Source organism: Tursiops truncatus, chromosome 14 (genome assembly GCF_011762595.2).
Source record: "Tursiops truncatus isolate mTurTru1 chromosome 14, mTurTru1.mat.Y, whole genome shotgun sequence".
Taxonomy (NCBI): domain Eukaryota; kingdom Metazoa; phylum Chordata; class Mammalia; order Artiodactyla; family Delphinidae; genus Tursiops; species Tursiops truncatus.
Window position 1 is genome coordinate 37,837,976 of NC_047047.1, and position 20,904 is coordinate 37,858,879.

The window sequence follows — 20,904 nt, forward strand, 5'->3', positions numbered from 1 at the left end:
TGTTTTAAAACATGTTACTAAAGAAGCCATCTAACATGTTATTTCTGCCAACATATTAACCTTAAGATTAACTTTTTAATACTAACTCAGACTATCTTTGGAACTTTTTCATTTAGACTGCAGTCCGTCATGAATCTTGCAATGGTCTTTATAAGTTATCTCTGTCAGGGCTGGATGGAGGAGACTCAATCAATCGCTCTTTTCTGCTACTGGCTGCCTCAACATTGCTGAAATTTCTTCCAGATGCTCAAGCACTCAAACCTATTAGGGTAAGATTTTACTGTGTTCAGGAGCAATTTCTATTTCTGCCATTTCATTTGCCCCAAGTTTATCGTTGTATTGTCCTTGCAAGTAATTTTGAGTACCTGTTTACTATCTGTAGTTTTCACCAGGAGGATGGTAGTTATATGTAATAGTTCCTAAAGTGGCAGCATTGTGACATATTGTGTCCATGTTACACCTAGGGATAGATCCTGTGTCCTTGGGTTCAGCTGTGTGGGATCTCTCATGGATATTGTTTTGGAAATAACATTTGTCCTTACTAGGTTCTGAACCTTGTGTTAATAAGTTGAATGATAGAAACATCATAAATGTAGCTTTCTTCTTATTCAGTCACAGTTGTTTTATTTTTATCTTTATGATACTCAGAATTTTCAGTTTTCTTCCTTGTTCCCATGTATACACTAACATTAGCCTTATAAAAGCCTTCTACCCCATAATAAATACAGGGCCCATTAATAAGTAAATTTTACTAATCCCAGAAATATGATGCATTGTAGGATTTACGTTTTTCTTCTCCATATTTACCGTCTGTCATTGACTATGTAAGAAATGTAATGTGTTCTTTATTTTTCAGCTTTCAAAACTATAATAGACCATTGTATGTGGGTAGATTTATATATACTCATTTTCTGTAGGTTTCTTTTGTTTCCACATTTTCATTGAATTTTTAGTTGGCACTACATTATTTAGTATTATACATTATTCATATCTTTTCCAAGTAGGTTATAAGGAATTTCAGAGTACTGTTTTTTTGAAAGTTCTCTTATTATTCACTTACATACATAGTTGTTCTAATTTTACAGACACTAGGAGTATTCTCTCCATTTTGGGGGTTAAATTTTGAAAACTGTTTAGTTTGTAGGGATTTAATTTTTTTTTATAAAGCTTGTAGTTTTTAAAATGTATTATAATTTTAAGTTATTTTCCCCTTTTAAACTATTTTCACAAGTTTAAATTTTTTTTTAATAGATAGATGATTATGAAGAAGAACCAATGTTAAAACCTGGATGTAAAGAATATTTTTGGTTGTTGTGCAAATTAGTTGACAACATACATATAAAGGATGCTAGTCAGGTATGTTCAGAAAGTTATACATTAACTTGTTAATAGAGATGTATTATGCACTTGTATGTTCATGCATTTATAGGTCGTTATCATTAAGGACATTTTTATCAATCTGTAATGAGTTGAAAATGTCATAATTTTTCTACTCTATTCGTACCTTTTTGTTCTGCTCTAATTTCTTCTTTTTACTCTGACTTTAGTTGAAATGTCTTCATTTGGTACTTACAAGTAGTTTCCTGTGTCTTGTAAGATTTGTGGATATGAAATCTTATTCGGAATGTGAAATTTAGACTTTAAATATACAGCTTTCTGTAGTAGCAAGTGGAAATGAGAATGTAAAATAAAGTTGCAATTCAAATAGAAATTACTTTAAGCTAAAGAAACACTGTCAGTTTGCTGATCTACTAATTTTCTTATATGAGACTAAAATGATACTTCTATCCAAAGAAATACTTCAAACAAGTTTATTTCAAAGACATACTTGCCACATAAAAACTTTTATTTTTTCTTTTTATAAATTTAGTAAGCTAAAATACATCTAATTGATCTCAGAAGAATGAGAAATGCTTGAAAAAGATACATTTAAATATTTAGGAAACCTTTTCTGTCAATTTTTTTTTCATGTATTTCCATCAAAGTCCAGTATATACACTTTATATTTTAAGAATCCTATCGTGTTTGAACGTCCTACTTTTAAGGAACAGTTTACATCTGAATTCTTATTTTACTTTTCATTTAAGAAATAATTATAAAAATTAATATTGAGCATGTTTTAATTTTTTCTTCCAGTTTTATTGAGTTATAATTGGCATACAGCACTGTGTAAGTTTAAGTATATAGCATAATGACTTGACTTACACATATCATGAAATGATTACCACAATAAGTATAGTGAACATCATCTCATATTGATATAAAATTAAAGAAACGGAAAAAAATATTTTTTCCTCGTGATGGGTACTTTACTCTCTCAACAACTTTTTTTTTTAATTAATTTATTTATTAATTTATGTTTTGGTTGCGTTGGGTCTTCGTTGCTGCACATGAGCTTTCTCTGGTTGTGGCGAGCTGGGGCTACTCTTTGTTGTGGTGTGCGGGCTTCTCATTGTGGTGGCTTCTCTTGTTGCGGAGCACAGGCTCTAGGCTCCCGGGCTTCAGTAGTTGTGGCTTGCGGGCTCTAGAGCACAGGCTCAGTAGTTGTGGCACACAGGCTTAGTTGCTCCACAGCATGTGAGATCTTCCCGGACCAGGGCGGGAACCCATGTCCCCTGCATTGACAGGTGGATTCTTAACCACTGTTCCACCAGGGAAGTCCTCAGTAACTTACAGCAGTGTTAATTACATTTATCATGTTGTGCATTACCTCCTTAGTACGTATGTATCTTATATCTTTTGACTACCAATTCCAGTCCTCCCTCCCCCCCGAACATGTCTTAATGTATTTGACTTTATCCATAAAATGTTGATTCCAGATATACATTGATTTTTTTTTAAACCTATGGTTGCCTATTTAAAGTATGAATCTAATATTCTTGCTTGCTAGTCAAAGTAATTTTCCTACTTAGTGATCTGAATTTCTTTGAGAATCTTTTTTTTTTTTTTGGCCACACCATGTGGCTTGTAGGATGTTAGTTCCCCCACCAGGGATTGAGCCTGTACCCTTGGCGGTGAAAGCATGGAATCCTAACCACCACTTGGACAGCCAGGAAATTCCCTGGAATCCTCTTAAATTAAGTTCTGTTTTATGAAATCTGTTTTAATTTTGTTGCTCAGTTATAATGAGAATTAAAGCTCTCTGAAATGAACTGTGCATTTAAGTTTATTTCTAAAAGTAGTATTAGAAACAAAACTTGGTGAATTGTATGGTTTGTTAATTACATCTCAGTAAAATTGTTAAAGAAAAAATAAGTCAAACCTAGTGTCTTCTCGTTAAATTACCGTGACTCATAATTTATTACCAATATTTCATTGATTCTTTTTTGAAGGACTATCAGTGATGTGTTTATAAGTATAATTTTATTGACATCATGTATAAGTAAAGAATAGTTATATATTATTTATAATTTAATTGGCATGTTAATGAATTCGGAGAACCAAATTCTTGTTACTTAAAAGGAAAGGATTTTTTGTTTTAATAGTATCTGAAATAGTGAACATAAAAATCTGTTTGAATTTTGTATTTTCTCTTTGTATTAAGACAACACTCCTCGACCTGGATGCTTTGGCACGACATTTAGCTGACTGTATTCGAAGGTAAAATTTGATGTGAAATTGACAGTTATATTGTTGAGAAAAGATAAAGAACGTAATTTTATGAACTGTCTTGTTTTGCTTGTATTCTTTTTTGTAGCAGGGAGATCCTTGATCATCAGGATGGTAATATAGAAGATGATGGGCTTACAGGACTCCTAAGGCTTGCAACAAGTGTTATTAAACACAAACCACCCTTTAAATTTTCAAGGGAAGGACAGGTTGGTAGTAAGACATCCAAGTATTTATATGAAATAAGATTGAACTTTTTTATATTGTTTCCTTGTATGTGAATATGTTATATTTCCTTAAACATGCAAAAATGAAGTTTACCAGAACTTTATTACTGGCAGGAACAGTGAACTTTGAATAAGATGAATCCTAGAAATATGAATCTTAGTCTTGTTTTTAGAATGCAGAACAAGTTTTAATTACTATGACTGTATATAGAGAGACAGTCTCTGCTTAATTGTAGATTTTTATAGAATTGAATATTTTGAATTAGTAACTTAACACAATGGAATTAATAAGTAGTCATTTTAGAGTACTTACTGGTTTCATTTCTTAAAGACCCATTTGATATAAAATCTATAATTGACTATTTTATAACACCTAATAACTCTATACCAACAAATGTCTAATTTCTCTTTAGATTACATTATTTACTGTCATTGGCACTTTTGTCATTGCCTTCATTAAGGGAAGTTAGTTACGGTTTGGAGGATTGTTTTCTTGAGGTTACTGATTGTGTTAGGAAACACAGGAATAATGAAAAGAATGGAAGATTGTCCCCATGAGGATAGGCTCAGGGATTCTTAAGATAAACTTAAGATGACAGTCTTATCTGTCTTAAATCTGTGCTACTACCCTTATTTCACAAAGCCCTGTTTTGTGGGTTTTCTCCTGGATCTTTTAAAATTTTTCTATTACACTCACTGGGAATAACTTGATTTATTTATAGTCTTGCTGGTTGAAGTCTTACATTATATAAACCAATATGTAACTTTTATTCCAAAATATAAATGTATTAATTGATATTTCTGATAACATATCATTGTAAAGCAAAAGTCATTTTAAAGAAAGAAAAAAATTTTTAGGTACTGCTGACAAAAATATTCCTATATATTTTAATTTCATATGATATTTTGGTAATGGCCTTCCAGGAATTTCTATGGCTATATTAAATACATAGGTATATAATTTATATTATGTAAATACTATTCTGTGATTTGTGTTCTTCATTTAAAATGAATCCATCAAAAAAGAGAAAATACATTAAAAAGTTGAATACATAAAGAGAGAAATAATTTAATCTTTATTGACATTTATGTTGTTGGTAGCTGTAAAAAAAAAAACTGCAGGGAACATCTTTGTATACCTGTTCCATTGTATACTCATATAAATTCTTAAGAGTAAATTTGATTCATTTTAACCAGAATACATCAATTTACAAAAGGCTCTATCAGTTTATTCTCCCAGCCACACTGTGTAAGAATGCCACTTTCTCAGACATCCCCACATTCCTTACATGATAAGTCTTTGCCACTTTCACTATTTTAGTTTTATTTCCTTGGTTATTGTTGAAGATGAGTGTCTTTTCATTTATGTATCGTCCACTTGTATTAACTTGCAATTTTCTGTTCATAATCTGCATGTATTCTTTTGTCATTTTTCTTACTTATTTTTGAAAGTTCTTTATTTTGAAAATATCAACTCTTTTCCTGTCACATATGTGCAGGAAATATTTCCAAAAGTTTTGTCTTCATTATTCGTATTTTTTTAAGACCACCTGTTTTTTTCCTTCTCTCTTTTGTTTATTGATTTATACAATTGATATCTTAGGCAAAATTTTTGAGCTCTTGTGAGGTAGATACTGTCATTAGACGCCATTTTGACAGATGATGAAACTAAGGTATAGACAGGTTAAACAACTTGCTTCACTGAGGACACTCAAGACTCTTTACTTGACCAAGCTTCTAACCACTAAGCAATACTGTCTGCAGGTGTTAAAACCTTAAATACACTGTTCTGTAATATGCTTTTTTCACCTACCTTATAGATTCTCCATATCAGTATATATAGAGTTAATTCATTCTTCGTAACAACTGCATAATATTCTTTTTCTGGAAAGATGTGATATATCTAACTAGCTTCCTAATGTTGAGCATTACCTTACACTACTATAAGTGATGTTGCAGGGAAAGTGTTTATACATCCATCATTTAGGAAATCTATAGGAAAAAATTCTAGAAGTAGAAGCTGGTTTACGAGGTATGTACCTTTGTGATTTTGGTCAGAATAACCATGAAGCTCTCTGTGGAGACTGAACTGATTTATGGTCCCACCTACAATGTCTGTGAGCCAAGTGCCAATTTTCCCACATTCCTACCAACCCAATGTATTATCAAATTTAATTTCTGCTAGTCTGATAAGTGGAAACCATTCTCTTAGTTTTATTTTTCATTTTTTTGTAAGTATGAGTAAGGTTGAGCTTCTTTTCATGTGTTTGAAAGCCATTTATTTGTATTATCTTTTCTCTGACCTGCTCAAATCCTGTCCTTATTTTCCTTTCATGTATATACATGGTCCTTTTCTTGATAATTTGTAGAATTTTTGTATGGAGGAAATTGGCATATGTACTTGGATTTATTTCTGGACTTTCTTTTTCACTCTACAGATCTATTCATTCACCAATACCATATCCTAACTAAGTAGATTCACAGTTTTTAGTTAATATCTTGTAGAGATGGTCCATCTTCATTATTACTCCTTTTCAGAATTGTCCCGGTTGTTTAGTTTTCCACACAAACTTTAGAATCAGTGTGTCTCATTCTTTCAAAAATTAAAATTCGGATACTTTTTAAATTGGGGTTGTGTTAAATTTATGGATTGATATAGAAAAATTGAAATAATATTAAATTGCCTATACAAGGACAGGATTTGTCTTCTTATTTATAGAAGACCAGTGTTGTGTTTTTCAATTTAATGTTTTCATTTAGAATTTGAATTTTAGGAATTTTTAAATAAGGTTGTTCCTAGGGATTTTCTTTGTTAGGTATCATAAATGCACTCTTTTATTTTGTTTTCTGATGAGTTGTTTATGTGGAGTAAGGATTTTTGTGTGTGAATTTGTTGCAGGCCACCTTAAGTTCACTTACTGTTTGTAGAATTTTTTTCTCAGTTGTCTTTGTGTTTATCTTCAGTATTGTCTTTGATTTTTCATTTGTTTTTAGTTTATTGTCTTCGAGTAGTTTTTTTACTCCTTCATTTTTAAGTCTTAACTCTCTCTGTTCTTTCACCTAATTTTGTCTAGAACCTCCAGAACAGTGTTAAATAATAGTTGTTTTTATTGTTTATTGTTTACTAATAGTTGTTTATTGAGAAGGTTTTAATGTTTGTGTAGTCAAAACTTTAGTTTCCCATTGTGTTTTTGGTGAGATCAGAAACCTTTAGAAGCTTTTTTGCAGGAGAGGTATGTGGTCTGAATTAACATTTTCAAAGCTTTACTCTTGTTCTAGGGGGAGATCTAGACTACAGGTAGAGAACTAGGAGGGCAAGTGTTAGGGTTAGGGGCCCAGTTAAGAAGTTTTGCAGAGGGATGATGATGAAAAGTGGTTGGACTTAGGATATTTATTGAAGATAGAGTTCACAAGACTTAAATTTTGAGAAGATTGTGAGGTGGGAGAGAGAGAAACTAATCAAGAATGACTTCTCAATTTTAAGCCTGAGAAACTAAGTGAATGATAATGCCATTTACTAAGAAAGGGAAAATTTAGGATAGATAAGATTGGGGGGGATGGGGTATCAAAATCAGTAGTTCTATTTTGGACGTGTTAAATTTGAAATGTCAATTCGGTATCCAAGTGCAGGTGCTTAAGGTGGTTGGTGTTGGTGTATTATTAAGAAGTCGTCCTTATCGCCAAGATACTAAACATACCTGTGCTACTGTAATATTTTACTTTATTAATTTTTAAAAATGTCATCTAGAATTTATCGAGGAGTAACTGTTTTCCATAAAGAGACTTATAGTAAATATTTTAGGCTTGCCAGGCCACATATGGTCTCCCTCACCACCACCATCACCACCGCTACTGCTGCTTCCTCTCCTTCCTTGCCTCTGCTTCCTCTTTCCTCTTCTTCCTCCCTTCTACTCCCTCTTCCCTTCTTCTAATTCCCCTTTAAGAGTATAAACCCCACTCTTATTTCTACTACCTTGTATAGTACCTAGCAAATATATGTTGAACAAATGGATGATTAAGACTCAGTCCTGATTCTTAAGAACTGACAATCTAATGGTTCATTTGTTCAGCAGGTAATTATTGAGAAGTCTGCCTTATGCAAAATTCGTATGTACCTTCACAAATAATATCATGACTGCTCATGATATTTGTAATTCATGGTAAAAAATAAGAGCCATTAAAGGGATGTGATCAGAGGTATGGAAGATCAGATAGTATTGATGGGATTAGGAAAGGCTTTGAGGAAGATAAAGCTTTTGTAACCAGGATAAAGTCCTTAAGTAGAAAAGTAAGGGAAACATTTAAGTCACAGAAAACAGTATGAATGAAAAATCAGTCCTAGGAAACCACTGAGTATGTGCAGGTTATTGAATGATAAGTTCAGTTTGGCTTGAGCTTGAGGAAATATAGAGGAGGTAATTTGGGGAAACTAGGTGGCCATCTGTTGTGGTCACAGGAGGTTTTGTTTGTTTTGTTTTTTTTTTTGCGATACGGGCCTCTCACTGTTGTGGCCTCTCCCGTTGCGGAGTACAGGCTCCGGACACACAGGCTCAGCGGCCATGGCTCACGGGCCTAGTCACTCCGCGGCATGTGGGATCTTCCCGGACCGGGGCACGAACCCGTGTCCCCTGCATCGGCAGGTGGACTCTCAACCACTGCGCCACCAAGGAAGCCCCAGGAGGTTATTTTTATATGTACAATAAAATAAAAGCATTATTTTTATAATTTAAAAGGGGGGCCTTTCAAGTTTTTGATCAAATAATGTCAGAAATATGCTTTAACAGAATAAATCTAGTAATAGATTGAGAGGCAGCATACTTTTTCAAACTTTTTTTGAAGTGGTCTTCAAACATTTATTGCTCACATATTCTTTAAAGAATTTTGGAAAACCTAGGTGTCCTGTCAACAGATTTTTTAATTTTAAGAAATTTCTAGATTTTTTTCAAGTTTAAGTATTTTTTTAAATTGAAGTTGATATAGAATATATAAGTTACAGGTGAACATCATAGTGATTCACAATTTTTAAAAGTTATACTCCATTTAGAAAAGAAGAGAAAAGGAAAAAAAAAACATTAAAATTTATTTGCTTTGGTTGAGAACAATGAGTCCAGAAAGATCTTTAAAATATAGCACTTACAGAAAAAAATAAATACATAAAAGTTATACTCCATTTATAGTTATTATAAAATATTGGTTACAATTCCTGCATTGTACAGTTTATCCTAGCTTCCAGAGTATTGTTGAAATTGATAAAAATAGTTATTTCCTGTGACTACATGATGTTGTCTTAAATTTCTTCCATATTTAATTATCATTACATTACATGTATTTGGACATGGGCAATCAAAGCAATGTAAATAGACTTTGAATTTTGCCAAGTAAGTATGAAACATTAAAAATGAAATTTTATTGAAATTATGCATTAACAAGAAGGGTATGTGGCTTTTAAAATTAATTCATATAGTTGTAGATGGATATTCCTTATTAAGCTAGAATGACCATGTACTCATTCTCTTCCTACTTTATATTTCTATAGATAGAAGTTGTGAGAAACCTTGTTTCACATTGTTTTACAGTGGGAAACCACAGTGAGAAACCGTGTTTACATACTGTTTACAGTAGGAATGTTCTGTTTTAACAGCGTTATTTAACTCTTTGAATTTCTTCTGAATTACATGTCAAAGATCACACTCTATCATCAGAAATTATTTTTAATATTCTCTCAGGTATCAGTTTGAGGTTCTTCTTTCTGTGAAGTATACTAAAATGGCTGTACCATTATTTATCAAATGGATATGTTAATATATATGTTACTCTTTCACTTAAGGACACCTGCTTTCCTGGTAAACTCAGAGTGAGGAAAATAAAAATATTGTTCATTTCAGCAAGCTTTTACCAATCCTAATGTTTCAATAAAATATTTTTATCACAGGCTTTAAATATGTTTTGTCAATACTTTGGAGCTATGGTTATTTAGCTCATTCAGTTTTCTAGATCTAAACTGATTAGCAAAGATAGTTCATTGTTAAACTAGTTATTTGCTAATTCTGTTCCTGTTTGAGTGAATGACTTTATTTTCCAGTTCATGTAAATACGTTACTCTGTGTCTCCAAGACAGTCATCTCACCTCTGAATTATAGAATAGACAAGACATAATCTTACTGTCAGTCTGTCAACTATATAAAATAAGCCTCTATTCACCTTCAGTATTTCTTAGCCAAACGTACCTTTCTTTGCCAAGTCAGGAACTATGCACTGTACTTTCTTTGACAGTAGTGAGATGGAGAAGGTGAGGTCATTAATGGGAAAATATTCTGAATTGTCCTTCATTTGGTACCTGTGTTAGAGGTTCCCTAGACCACTCCCAGATTCACTGATTCACTGGAAGGACTCAAAGACTCAGCGTGTAATTGTATCCATGACAAAGTTTTATTACAGCAAAATAATAGAAAATGAAATCAGCAAAAGAAAAAGCATGGGGCCAAGTGTGGTGAAATGAGGTACGCCCTTCTGAGAGTCCCCTCTCAGTGGGGTTGCATAGGACGTGCTTAATTCCCCCAGCAATGAGTGTGACATGTGTGAGGTGTTGTCTACCAGGATGCTCTCTTCAGCCTAGGAGTCCAGGGATTTTATCAGGGGGTGGGTCATGTAGGCACATAGTACCTGCATAACTGACCACAGTCAATGAAATTCCAGACTCCCAGATAGAAAGCAGGTATTCTGCATAAACGAAATACAGATTGGTACAGTGAGCCACTTTTATCACTTACGGAAAGTTTTATAACAGAGGAGGGAACTGTTGACCATTCAGGTGTTCAGGTGACAGCCAGGAGCCAACTTTACAATGTAGCCTTTCTAAGGATAGCAGAGTCTCGGTCTTAACAATATTACCTCTTTTCTATACAGTACCCCAGGAGGTTCTATACCCCAGAACAATGTACCTTTGTACTACTTGCGATTGAGATGGGTGAGGGAGATAACTTTCTTTGGAATAGTAGCAAAGGACCAATTAAAGAACAAGTGGGAAATGTGGCCCTTTCTCAGGCAGATTAAATTTAGGGAAAAGTATATCTCGAATGGTAAAGCTTTGCATCTCAGTTTGAACTTCACTGGTATTGAAGTTAAGAGCTTGGTGTTTTAAATCCTTAGTATAACACCTGCCAAATCTGACTCCAGGCAAGATGCTTAACCTGTTTTGTTTGTTTGTTTTGTTTTGAGGCCTTTGAATAGTATCTTGGCACTTCTAAGTGCTCATTATGGGTACATTGCTGCTTTGGCTGCTACTGCTATTTTAATTATTAGAGTGAAGTAAGGAGAAACTTAAGTAAATACAGAGGCATTCAAGATAGGGAGTAATGAGTCCTGAACTAACACGCTTGGTCACTGAATGGAGTGGAAAATAATAGCATTGTAGATGTGCCTCTAAGAATGAGCTATAAGGTATCAAGAGGGAGAGAAGAGTGAAGGTGAAGCTCCTCCTCCCATTCCATTTTCCCTAAGAGAAATGAACATTGGGAATACTTTCAGATGATGGTATATGATGCTCCTTTAAGTTTTTAAACAGTCTTTTAATAAATTGTAGATTTTCATATAGTCCATTTTATTCTGTGTAACTTATTAATTTTATTTGGAATATAGTTAATTTCCAAGTTTAGATAATATACTTGGTCTTTCTTTTTTTTTCCAGGAATTTTTAAGAGATATCTTCAATCTCCTGTTTTTGTTGCCTAGTCTAAAAGATAGACAACAGCCAAAGTGCAAATCACATTCTTCGAGAGCTGCTGCTTATGATTTGTTAGTGGAGATGGTAAAGGGATCTGTCGAAAACTACAGATTAATACATAACTGGGTTATGGCACAACACATGCAGTGTGAGCATTCTTCTTTTCCTTTAACCTTTCTAAATTTCGTTTGTAGAAATGAGATTTTGTAGGGCATGATTTAAAGAAAGAATTCCCCATTCATACATTTTAACATTATAAACTGTTGTTGCTAGGACATACTGAAGTTAAAAAGTAAACATTAGTTTTTGGGAAAAAAACAGTTGTGATGGACTTTTTAGAGATATGTGAAATACTTTGGCATTTTGGGGTTAAATAATTTAGTGCCAAGTAAAGACAAGTTTTGGCAGTCCTTTGAATATTTAGGAATAAATTAGTTTTACTATGTGTTCTTACCAATTTTTAAAATTACCATGTTTTATGTATATGAACTAAATAAGTAATAGATGTAGTGGCTGTTAATGAAAGCAGAATATATTATGTTTAATTGTTTGGGGGGGCATCCTTTCCTCCCTCTTTTTTCAGCAGCTCATGCACCTTATAAATGGGACTACTGGCCTCATGAAGATGTCCGTGCTGAGTGTAGATTTGTTGGCCTGACTAACCTTGGAGCTACTTGTTACTTGGCTTCTACTATTCAGCAACTTTACATGATACCCGAGGCAAGACAGGCTGTCTTCACTGCTAAGGTACAGTTTTCCTTACTTTAAAAATTAAAACTATAGGGACTTCCCTGGTGGTGCAGTGGTTAAGAATCCGCCTGCCAATGCAGGGGACACGGGTTCAATCCCTGGTCCAGGAAGATCCCACATGCCGCGGAGCAACTAAGCCTGTGCACCGCAACTTTTGAGTGTGTGCTCTGGAGCCCGTGAGCCACAACTACTGAGCCCGCACGCCACAACTACTGAAGCCCAAGTGCTCTAGGGCCTGCATGCCGCAACTACTGAGCCCGCACGCTGCAGCTACTAAAGCCTGCGTGCCTAGAGCCCATGCTCCTCAACAAGAGAAGCCACCGCACTGAGAAGCCTGCACACTGCAATGAAGGGTAGTCCCCACTCGCTGCAACTAGAGAAAGCACGCATGCAGCAGTGAAGACCCAACACAGCCAAAAAAAAAAAAATTAAAACTACAAAACAAAATTTTAAAAATTCGTTGATAAATCTTGATTCAATTTAGTAAAATATTGTTTGAGAAAATAATTTGAGTTAAAATTGACAAACTTTGGGCTTCCCTGGTGGTGCAGTGGTTAAGAATCCACCTGCCATTGCAAGGGACACGGGTTCGAGCCCTGGTCTGGGAAGATCCTACATGCCGCAGAGCGACTAAGCCCTTGTGCCACAAATACTGAGCCTGCGCTCTAGGGCCCGTTTGCTACAACTACTGAAGCTCACACGCCTAGAGCCCATGCTCCGCCACAGGAGAAGTCACTGCAGTTAGAAGCCTGCGGACCAAAACAAAGAGTAGCTCCCACTCGCTGCAACTAGAGAAAGCTCACGCACAGCAGCAAAGACCCAATGCAGTTAAAAATAAATTAAATTAAAAAATTTTTTTGACGAAATTTGATACTACTAGCTAACATGTATATTTTAATTATTTTTACATTTCAATTGATTACTCCAAACACTGTAGTATAATTTCTTTATTTATCAAAGGAAAACACAGTTGTAGAATATACACACTCAGTGTATCAAATGAACACGATATTTTCAGTAAAAATAAATGCAAATTTTAATTATATAGAAAATAAGCAAAGCCTAAAACAAAGTAGGAAATTAGTACCAGAATCACTGAACTTATGTATCCTAAAGTAAATTTGTGGCCTAGTATATTTGAGTAGGCTTTGCTTATGTTATTTTTGTTAACTTGTGCATTGTAGTTTTCATTTTTTGTTTACCATGGGCTATTTTTTAGTTTGCCTTCTGCACTGCTTTTACAATTTTTTGGCAGCCTTTTTTTTTTTTAAATAAATTTATTTTATTTATTTATTTTTGGCTGCATTGGGTCTTCGTTGCTGCATGCAGGCTTTCTCTAGTTGCAGTGAGCCGGGGCTACTCTTCGTTGCGGTGCGTGGGCTTCTCATTGCGGTGGCTTCTCTTGTTGCAGAGCACAGGCTGTAGGTGCACGGGCTTCAGTAGTTGTGGCTCGCGGGCTCTAGAGCACAGGCTCAGTAGTTGTGGCACACAGACTTAGTTGCTCGGCGGCATATGGGATCTTCCCAGACCAGGGCTCGAACCCGTGTCCCCTGCATTGGCAGGCGGATTCTTAACCACTGTGCCACCAGGGAAGCCCTGGCAGACTTTCTTTATCCTTGCACTTGGGTTTTTATTTTCTTCCATCATGTCATCTGGATGTCCTTGCATTTTTCCCCCCTTACAAAGTATTGCTATTCTTTATTTATCTTCAGTGAATCCTTACTACGTTTAAGTTATGCTTCAGGGTCTCTAAAGCATACTCAGTATACTCAAGTGGGTTCGTTTTTTGGTTTTAGTTAAATTGATATTTTTAAGTTGATCATCTAACTGACTATTAGAAATAGTTGAATAATTGATTTCATTTAGCATGTGGAAATTTTTGTGACTAAATTTGGTTGCCCCCATCTGTATAATTTTATAGAACCACTTATCAAAGAAGCATGTATTCATTGATTTTCTTGTTTAGGTGGTGACTTGACCACAATTTGTAGTTTCTCTTCCTTATATTTAATGATAATCTTTTAGCCATTAGCACTGTCAGGAATTAGTGTGTAGCAACAGAAAAAACAATCAGATGTGCTAACTGTGAATGAGTCTCAGAAATGGTATTTTTGGTTAAAAACTAAATTTAGACTTGTCTCTACATAAGGAATTCTTACAGAATAGAATTATTTTCTTTTCTGATTTTTCACAGAGAGATTAAAGAAAACTACATGTATTTTACTTGTGGTAGAATATACACAATGTAAAATTTATCCTATTAACCATGTATAAGTGTACAGTTCTGCGGTATTAAGTATACTCAGATTGCACCCATCACCACCATCAATCTCCAGAATTTTTTCACCTCCTCCAGGTGAAACTGTACCCATTAGATACTTTACTCCCCATTCTCCCTTCACCCATACCCTTTGCAGCCATTATTCTACTTCCTGTGTCTATGAATTTGACTACTCTAGGTACCTCATATAAGTGGAATGATACAATATTAGCCCCTTTGTGACTGGCTTATTTCACTTAGCATAATGTCTTCAAGATTCATCCACTTCTTCAAAATTTGAATCTCAATTAATGTCCTTGAATATTTAGAGGACTTTAAAAGATCTTGGCCAGTAGTACCCTGCAGTGTTAAGGATCTGCTGCTCTAGAAAAAAATAAAGATATGACTAGATGAGGGTGCAATGTCATTTGTTAATATAATATACTCTTTAATGTGTGGATTTATTTGTGGAAAAGGTGTTTTCTGTTCTTGCAAAATCGCCAACTTGTAAATGCTTCTGTTCAGCATTGAACCAAAAAGTGCTGATCTGGAAAGCAGTTTTAAGATCTCTTTATTCAGTTTCCTTACATAATTGTGATAGCCATATCTGTATAATGAACAAAGTACTCCAATTTTTAAAATGCTAAAATTGTTGACGAAAAAATACTGTGCTTTTCCTCCATATGGCTAAAAGAATGAAAACAGTGTTAAGCACATTGTAATACTTTCTTTTCTAGAATGTCTAATTTACCATCATCAGTATGTCTTAATGGAAAGTTTTTTCTTAATTTACAGTATTCCGAAGATATGAAGCACAAGACCACTCTCCTGGAGCTTCAAAAAATGTTTACATATTTAATGGTATGTTTGAGAATTGGGTATGGAAAACTAATTAGATATACCCATTGACCAAAGGTGAAAACGTTAATTGGAGTTCATTTGTATTGGCCTGTCCTGACCATATACTCTTATTTTTCCAATTGACTTTGTCAGTTGCTGATGCTCTTTGTCATAGTGCATTTTAACTGTCATATTTCAGTCATCTACATTTTGTTAATTTATCCTTTGAAGAATTTCTTGTATCTGATCCATTTTTCATCAGAAGGTCACACCTCCCCCCTTAGTCTTAGGGTTTTCCAACTGATTTTTCTTTGTCCTTCTTAATTTCCACCCCCAAAACTATAAAAGTAATTAATCTTTAAAAAATAGCAAATCTTAATATTATTACTCCCCTAGTTAAAACTCTTTATTATGAAAAGAATTGTATTCAGGTTCAGTCAGGATGGCACACATCCCCTGTGATTCTGCCCCTTCCCTTCAACCTCCTTTCTTGTCCCTCCCCACATCCAGCCTCACCCTGTAGTAACTGTAAGCCTTTTGAAGCCCATCACCCTTTTGCTTCATCACTTGTGCAGTTATTTATGCTGCTTCTACTGCCTGTGGCACTCTTCCAATAGTACTCTTCTCCATTTTCTTCCATTTATCATCCTTCAGGAATCAACTTGGTTTTTTTGAGAAAGGCTGTCCTCTAAGAGACCAAAAATTCCACAGAGTATCTCCATGTCACCATAATTCTGTTGTACCAGCACTTGTATTGAAAGTTACTTATCTCACCTATTAGAATTTGGAGGACAAAGATCTTACCATATTTATTCAAACCATGTATTTCAGCTTGTGAGACTTAATAAATGAGATTTTTTTTTTTTTTTGCGTACGCGGGCCTCTCACTGTTGTGGCCTCTCCCGTTGCGGAGCACAGGCTCCGGATGCGCAGGCTCAGCGGCCATGGCTCACGGGCCCAGCCGCTCCGCGGCATGTGGGACCTTCCCGGACCAGGGCATGAACCCGTGTCCCCTGCATCGGCAGGCGGACTCTCAACCACTGCGCCACCAGGGAAGCCCATAAATGAGATTTTTAACAAAATAAAAAGGTTTGTCAGTTATCCCTTGATTCCACTTATAATCTCCTTTTAACAGAGTTGGAACATGGTATTTGAACTGGCAAAGCACTTTTACTGCTATTTTAAACTACTACTAAACCAAGGTTCAGTTGATAGGAGAACTTATGCACCCTGCAAAGGCTTTGTATTTTATGCTTCACAATACAAACCTCCATGCTTTGAATCCCAAATTTCTTCCTAGAAATTCCTAGGCTTAAAAAATAAAAATTTCTTAACTTGCGGTCATTTAAGCATCTTCTGGCACCGAGACTATTAAACTGAAAAGGCAATGAGAATCAAACAGAAATGAAATAGAAGAGAGCATTTTCATAATTTCTTTGTAGATTTACTACCTGTTTCTTTGTTGTTCATTCAATAACCTTGTGATAATTTTTATTTTTATTTGAGATCTAGATTTATTTGATTGTTTTATAATCCTCCTCCTCACCACCTGCCTTTTCTTTCACAGGAGAGTGAATGCAAAGCATATAATCCTAGACCCTTTTGTAAAACATACACCATGGATAAGCAGCCTCTGAACACTGGGGAGCAGAAAGATATGACTGAGTTTTTTACTGATCTGATTACTAAAATTGAAGAAATGTCTCCAGAACTGGTTAGTACCAGAACACTCAAGTTTCTTGGAAATTTTCACAGATTTGCTTAATTTTAAATTACTGACTTCCGTTTGTATTTTTTTTAAAGAAAAATACTGTCAAAAGTTTGTTTGGAGGTGTAATTACAAACAATGTTGTATCCTTGGTAAGTATTCTCCCTGTTCTTTGCTTTTTGGAAATCTTAATGTATATTTTAGCTTATTATAATTTACCAATTTTTGACTATTGATTGACTAGGATTGTGAACATGTTAGTCAGACAGCTGAAGAGTTTTACACCGTGAGGTGCCAGGTGGCTGATATGAAGAACATTTATGTGAGTAATGTTGTATATATTTTTAATTTTTTTTCTTCTTTTAACTATTTGTGTATAGCAGGCTTATGTTTGTTACCTTAGGAGAAAATTAACTTTCACATTTTCACCTATTTTCTTCTTGTGATGCTACTCAAATAAAAATTAAAGGTAGATCACAAAGCTGATTTTTCCCAATCAAAATTTAAATACTTGAGTTTTTTTTAAATGTAGTAAGATTCAGAGCACCTTGTCAATATTTTTACTAAATTTAAGCATTTGCTTTTTTAAAAAAATGTTTTCCTCTGTGCATTCTGCCCAAATTGTAATTAATGCTTTTTGTATTTTTGCATGCTGTAAACAATAATGTGAAACTCTTAAGTGTGGTTTTATACACAGGAATCTCTTGATGAAGTTACTATTAAAGATACTTTAGAAGGTGACAACATGTATACTTGTTCTCATTGCGGGAAGAAAGTACGAGCTGAAAAAAGGTATGCTTTTTGAAACGTAATTTTCGTCATTTTGATAAATCATCAAATAGAAGTAAAACACAAACTTAGGATAAATTAATGTTAAACTTTTATGAAAATTATGTGATTAAGGTTATGGTCAGCTGCTTGGAACTCATTCTTATGCAGCAATTTTTCATTCAGTTATGCAAGTAAACTTTCAGGCACTCTTAAATCTTTTCAGATTTTTTTTTTCCTTTTTATTAAGCAATACTTACCAAGGTCTATATGATTGCTTAGCTCTCTGCCGTGCACTCAGTGGGGCATGATAAAGAGTCTACTCATGAACTGAAGACCTCTGAATCTGTAAAGTGAGAGATGTTTTTTCTTAAGAGCCAACCATAAGATGCTTGGTTTAGGACAGAGTAGTTGGTTGGGTAAAGATGTTTCAGTCCTACCGATGAACATTGAAATTAGATTGAAAGAGCATCTTATGTAGTTCGTTACTAGGAACTACAAAGGCAGAGAAGTAGTCTGGTTAGATTCAGGTCATCTCTTCAGATCTGTTTATATCTTAATGCATGGTTTCACTGCCCTCCACAAGTCCTTTAGTGATTCTTAGCTGTCAGGGTAAAGTTCATACTCTTAACATTATACACAAGGCCCTTCATATCTTGACTTCTTTATACTTCGTAACCTCATCATTTACCAGTCTCCCAAATAAACAATAATGATGAATTTTTAGACTTCTTATTCCATCTGCTTGTGACATCTTTCCCCTACCTTCCTCAACTCCCTAAATTTCCTATTTAAAAGAGAAACTAAGCTCTTGCTTTAAACAAATTTTGTTATAAATCCTATATACACTGAAGAATTATTCCCTGAAATTCATATTTTTCATAAATCCAAGTTTTTAAGTATATTTTGTTTAAACTGAAAAAAAGTTTTTTTAAACCTGAACTAGCAGTAAGTCATACCATATGATTTAGGTAATCAATTAGGTAATGTTATTATTGTGGCTGTAATATGAGGCAACACTCGTTGAACGCTGTTTGCCAGGCAGCATTCTAAAAGTATGAGGCAACACTCGTTGAACGCTGTTTGCCAGGCAGCATTCTAAAAGCATTCTAAAAGTAGGCACTTTAACTTCCATTTACAAATCAGGAATTAAGCTCTGAGAGGTTAAGTAACTTTTTTAGGGTCATGTATCTAGTAAATGATACAGTCAGGCTTTGCAATTCTGCTGTACAAAAATAAATGCTTATTTAAGGTGGAAAAGAAAACTCTGAACCAAAAACCTCCTTGCCTTTGAAATATGATGTGACTCCTTTTTATGCTTCCGTAGCACCTTTCATAGCTTCATCATGGCATATACCATAGTCCCCTGTAGGTTTTTCATTTGTTTTCCTCTCTAGACACAGGAAAGTCCTTTCAGAATGGAAAAAGTCATGTAAGAGGGGGATAGATAGATAGATAGATAGGTTGATTGATTGATAGATTTAATAAGAGCATGATTTAGAGTACTATTTATTATTTACTCTGAATTGAATATTGAAATAAGTGTAGTGTAAATGTAATTGATAATAGCTAGAGTACTTCTGAAAGATAATTTTTAACAAATCTTGTTCTTGTCTTTCAGAGCATGTTTTAAGAAATTGCCTCGGATTCTGAGTTTCAATACTATGAGGTATACATTTAATATGGTCACAATGATGAAAGAGAAAGTGAACACACATTTTTCCTTCCCATTACGTTTGGATATGACACCCTATACAGAAGATTTTCTTATGCGAAAGAGTGACAGGAAAGAAGGTAATGGAAAATCTTTCTCTTGCCTATGTTTATTGTAAGTCTTCATGACAAGATAGTCATATTTATAAAGTTGTAATCAACTACACATTTAACAAAATCAAACTGAATCTTATAAAGGAGAATATTTTTAAAGACAATATGGCATATTCAGTCAGTTGGCCCGTAAACGTTTTGTATCTACTAGGAGTGTGTTCTAGGCACCTTTCCAAGTGAATGAGATAAACATGGTTCCTGCCCTTGAAGAACTTAAGTCTATTGGGCATGGCATATATTAAACAAGGAATTATAAACATGAAGTGTTGTCAAATAGTGAATGTATCACAGATTGAGGGGAATCAGGGAGGGCTTTCAGGAGAAGGTGACATTTAAGCAGAGCCTGAGTAAGAGCTAGAGTGAGAGGAGTGGAGAAACTCTAGTGGGGGGCAGGGGGCTGATTAGGGGGTTGATGAGATAGGCAAAAGGGTGGCAGCCAGATTAGTTTTTTTGTAAGCCATGTTAATAATTTTGATTTTTATTTCAATGTGAAACCATTGGAAAATTTTAAGCAGGGAACTGAGATAACCAGGTGGGATCTTGGAAAAGGTTATTCTGACTATAACAATAGAAATGGATTAGAGGATGATAAAAGGAGTGTGGGGAGGCTGTTATGGTAAACCACAGTAATAGTAGCACAGATGAGAAAGCATACCAACCAGTAAGGTTGGAGAGAAGCACATGGCGATAGAGTTAGTAGAACTTGATGATTGAATGAATAAATGAATCAAACAAAGTTATTGAACATCTATCCACTATTTAATTTGCTATTATAGTAATAGGAATATAGTGACAACAAAGAACAAGGTCTCTGCCCCTATGAAGCTTACAGTTTAGTCAGTCTACTACTAGAGGAAGGAGAAGTCAAGAAAGGTTTCTGGCTTGATCAGTTAGGTGAATAGTGGGATCAGTATTTCAGGATCTCAAGAAGGAGGGAGTGTGGTCAGAGTATTGAATACTAAATAAAGAAAAGGAACAGTTCCAGTGAGACCATGAGGGAAAATTATCTAACATGTTGAAGATCTCTGGTTATCAGACCAATTTAATTTGGGTGTTGCAGTAGGAAGGTGGATTGCAGCGAATTTAAAATGGCACTTGGTTGGTAAGTAGTTACCTCCAAATTGCTATTATTACGTCCATAAGACCAGTGATTTTTGAACATCTGTGTGTATGTCCCAAGGACCATGATGAG

At 34.7% G+C, this 20,904-nt stretch overlaps 1 protein-coding gene across 9 annotated transcripts in view; it reads left to right on the forward strand.

Moving 5' to 3' along the window:
* Positions 1-20,904, forward strand: part of USP34 (ubiquitin specific peptidase 34) — a 231,689-nt gene that overhangs the window by 161,680 nt on the left and 49,105 nt on the right. For all 9 annotated transcript variants that reach the window (XR_012325688.1, XM_073791350.1, XM_073791349.1 and 6 more), the window contains 12 exons: positions 117-269; positions 1,252-1,356; positions 3,545-3,600; positions 3,698-3,818; positions 11,524-11,707; positions 12,146-12,306; positions 15,365-15,430; positions 16,977-17,123; positions 17,213-17,269; positions 17,362-17,439; positions 17,815-17,909; positions 19,507-19,679. Coding sequence is in view for 8 of the 9 variants with exons in the window: in XM_073791350.1 (XP_073647451.1) it covers positions 117-269; positions 1,252-1,356; positions 3,545-3,600; positions 3,698-3,818; positions 11,524-11,707; positions 12,146-12,306; positions 15,365-15,430; positions 16,977-17,123; positions 17,213-17,269; positions 17,362-17,439; positions 17,815-17,909; positions 19,507-19,679 (1,396 nt within the window). In the remaining variant the exon portion in view is untranslated. The remainder of the gene's footprint in view (positions 1-116; positions 270-1,251; positions 1,357-3,544; positions 3,601-3,697; positions 3,819-11,523; positions 11,708-12,145; positions 12,307-15,364; positions 15,431-16,976; positions 17,124-17,212; positions 17,270-17,361; positions 17,440-17,814; positions 17,910-19,506; positions 19,680-20,904) is intronic.